This window comes from Bison bison, unplaced genomic scaffold (genome assembly GCF_000754665.1).
Source record: "Bison bison bison isolate TAMUID 2011002044 unplaced genomic scaffold, Bison_UMD1.0 scf7180017864080, whole genome shotgun sequence".
NCBI lineage: Eukaryota > Metazoa > Chordata > Mammalia > Artiodactyla > Bovidae > Bison > Bison bison.
The window spans coordinates 389510-392571 of NW_011494652.1; the positions used below are offsets into that span (position 1 = coordinate 389510).

Below are 3062 nucleotides of genomic sequence, written 5' to 3' on the forward strand. Positions count from 1 at the left end.
GTGAAGACGCGCATGTGCGGTGAAGCTAAGGCCTTGCCGTGTCGCGCCCGTCCGCCCCGCCCTGCTGCCCCACAGCCTGCCGGTGGGGCCGGTATAGTGCAGTGTGGACGGGGCGCTCCCGGTCAGTTGACTGCAGTGTGGACGGGGTTGTTGCGTCTGAGTAGTTGCGCCAGGCCCTGAGCAGCATGAGAGGCGCAGGCGCTCCTGGCCGGGCCCCCAGGGGCCGCTCACTGTCTGTCCGCGGCGTGGTCTGGTGCGCGTGTGGCTGGTGGTGCCCTCTCTGCTCTTGCCCTCTGGCATCCTTGTGCCCATTTAACGCCTCCTCTTGGCCCCCGTCCGGGGCTCACGTGGACTGTCCGCAGGGCTGGGACAGCCAGACGCTTGGGCTTCAGTGGCCTGTCCGAGTCTGGGCCATTTAGGAAGTTGGGGCGGCCTGCAGGATAGGAACGGGAGGAGAGCTGGTCTCCGGGAAGGACGGGGCTGTTTGCAGTGACACCTGGCAGAGGACAGGGCTGGGGGCTCCGTGGAGTCCTTCGGGAGCCGCCCCCTCCTCGGCCGGGTTCGGAGGCGCTGGTGGTACCCGCCTTCCCTCTGGTGGCTTCCAGATTTTTCCTTCTCATTCCTTGAGGCAGGAGGAGGATGGGGTGGGCAGGGAGGGTGACGGCGCAGAGACCCACCCCATGGCTGCAGTGGCCCGCGTGGTGATGGTGGGAGTCGCGGGCCTCAGCGGGCACGTCCTGTGACCTCCCGGGGGTGGGGTGTGTGTGGCTTGCTCCTCCCAACAGGCCACTGAGGCTGCTGTCCGGCTGGTGGGGCTGTTGTCAAGGCAAGCAACCGCCCCTGGGCAGGGAGCCCCCAGGGCCTGCTCTGGCCCACTGCTGACTCAGGCCTCCACCCCCCGCGGCGCCTGCAGGCGGGCAGCTGCCTGGACCAGGAGTCTCTGGGTTCTGTGCTGCTGCACCAGCTCTTGGCTGTGACGACCCCCCGCCCTCCACCCAGGCCTGAGCCTGGCCCACTGTCCAGTGGCTCCCATGTGACCTGTGCTGACCCAGAGCCAGCATGAGGATGGTGAAGTGGGGGCACAGCCCCGGGAGTCGACTCACGGCAGGGGACACGGACTGTGCAGGAGCGGAGCGGCCGTTCCTGACCGTCCCCGCAGGGTCCTCAGGGCTGGCAGGCGGCCGCTCCGAAGGACAGCGGGCGGGGGTGGGTTGTGCTCGACCCCGGGGCGTGGTCACCAGGAGTCAGGGTTAAAGCGCCAGGCAGGCCGGGGCGGGGCTGTGGGCACGTGGCAGCAAGCAGCCCGAGGGCTCTGGGCGGGTGCGTTGTGGGCACACGGGCTCTGGTCTTGGCACTGGGGACTGGTGTGTCCTGGGTGCCTCAGCCCTTCCCGAGGGGTGCGGCCACAGGGTGTCATGAGCGGCCTGCCTCCCGAGGCCCGTGCTGGGACCCGCTCTGCTGCGCCACCACCCAGGAGACGCGCCCCACAGCGCCTTGGGGAGCGAAGGCAGGTGCTGAGCCTTTCCTGGCAACGCGGGCTCCAGGGTGCCTGGGCCCCGCCCTGCGCTGGGCCTCGAGGCAGCGGAGCTGGGGGACGTGGAGTGGATCCCGGTGTCCCCAGGGAACAGGCCACGGGGGACAGTGGCGAGGGTGCCCGTCGGAAAGGCCTCTCTGCCCCTCCATGGTTCCCGGCTGTCCCGGCGTTGGCATCAGACTCCCGGGGGCCCTCTGTCCATTGTACCGGTGCTGGTTCTGGGGCGAGAGCCAGCACGCTGCGCGAGCAGCAGCAGGGCAGCAGGCTGAGGGTGCAGGGGTGGGGGCAGCCCAGAGCTGGCAGGAGCGCTCTCCCAGGGGCGCCGTGAGCGGGGCAGGCAGCTGCCGTCTGGATGCCCACCGCAAGCCGTCTGGTCAGCCCTGTGGGAGCCTTGGCGTCTGGCAGCGTCTGGTGGTCCCTGGCGGTCACTGTCCGTAAACGTGATTGCCAGAGCTCACCGTGACATGCAGGGTCTTCTCTCCCGTGTTCCCTGAAGCCGCCGTGTCCTTCAGGGCCCTGGACAGGGGTCTGTGGGCCCTGCGCTCTGGGCACCAAGAGGGGCTGTGGCCTTGGTTCCCCCCAGTAGCCAGGCCTCTGTCGTGGGTCCTGGGCTCTGGCTGCACTGTGTCCCCCGGTCCTGCACCGCCCCCACCCGGCAGAGCGCAGAGGTGGGTGGTCCAGGTCCCCAGGCACACAGGGCCGCCTGCCCTGGGGGCCATCTCTCCATACTCAGCGCCCCTGCGGAGCCCAGCTGGCCCGAGCTGGGTCTCCTGTGGTCTCCTTGGAGTCGTCACCGTCTTGCCGTCAGACCGCACGCGCTCCACTAGCGGGCGTGTGCCCAGGAGCCGGCGCTCTCCCGTCACTTTCCCTGTCCAGGGCCGGGTCCCGGGGCTTCTGCTGGTCAGTCTGTTGGCTTCTTGGCCTCCAGGGTGCTTCTGTGTGTGAGCTGTTCTCCTGAGGCATCCGCACAGAGGCTGTTCCGAGTCTGCGGGCATCCGGGCCTTAGGCTTCACCCAGTGAACAGCTCGTGGTGGGGAGGCCGTGCTTGCCGTGGTCCTGGTCTGCGGCGGGGACCGCCAGCATGTGGACACGCGCGTCTGAGGCCTGAGAGTGGCTCGCAGCCCCGGCAAGGGTGCGAGACCTGCTTTCAGGCAGGGACGTGCTCGGGCCTCCACGGAGCCCCTTTTGCTGGGCGTCCTGCCCCCGGGAGCACAGGCCCTGCAGGCTGGAGCCCCAGACCCGCGTGGTGCAGGCAGGGGGCCGGCCTGGGGCGGGTGTCCCCGCACTGACGCCACGGTCCTGCAGGTATACATCGGGGAGCTGCCCCAGGACTTCCTGCGCATAACGCCCACGCAGCAACAGCAGCAGATCCAGCTGGACGCACAGGCCGCGCAGCAGCTGCAGTACGGAGGGGCGCTGGGCACCGTGGGCCGCCTCAGCGTCACCGTGGTGCAGGTGGGTGCAACCCCCAGAGCCCACAGGGCTGAGCGCAGGCGCTGGGGCTGGGGCAGCGGTGGGCGGCCCCGGG

The 3062-nt window shown here is 69.8% G+C and overlaps 1 protein-coding gene across 1 annotated transcript in view; it reads left to right on the top strand.

Annotated features, from left to right (window-relative positions):
* TOLLIP (toll interacting protein) overlaps window positions 1–3062 on the top strand; it is a 19010-nt gene that overhangs the window by 7456 nt on the left and 8492 nt on the right. The window contains exon 2 of the mRNA XM_010837804.1: window positions 2840–3047. Coding sequence (XP_010836106.1) covers window positions 2840–3047 — 208 coding nt within the window. The remainder of the gene's footprint in view (window positions 1–2839; window positions 3048–3062) is intronic.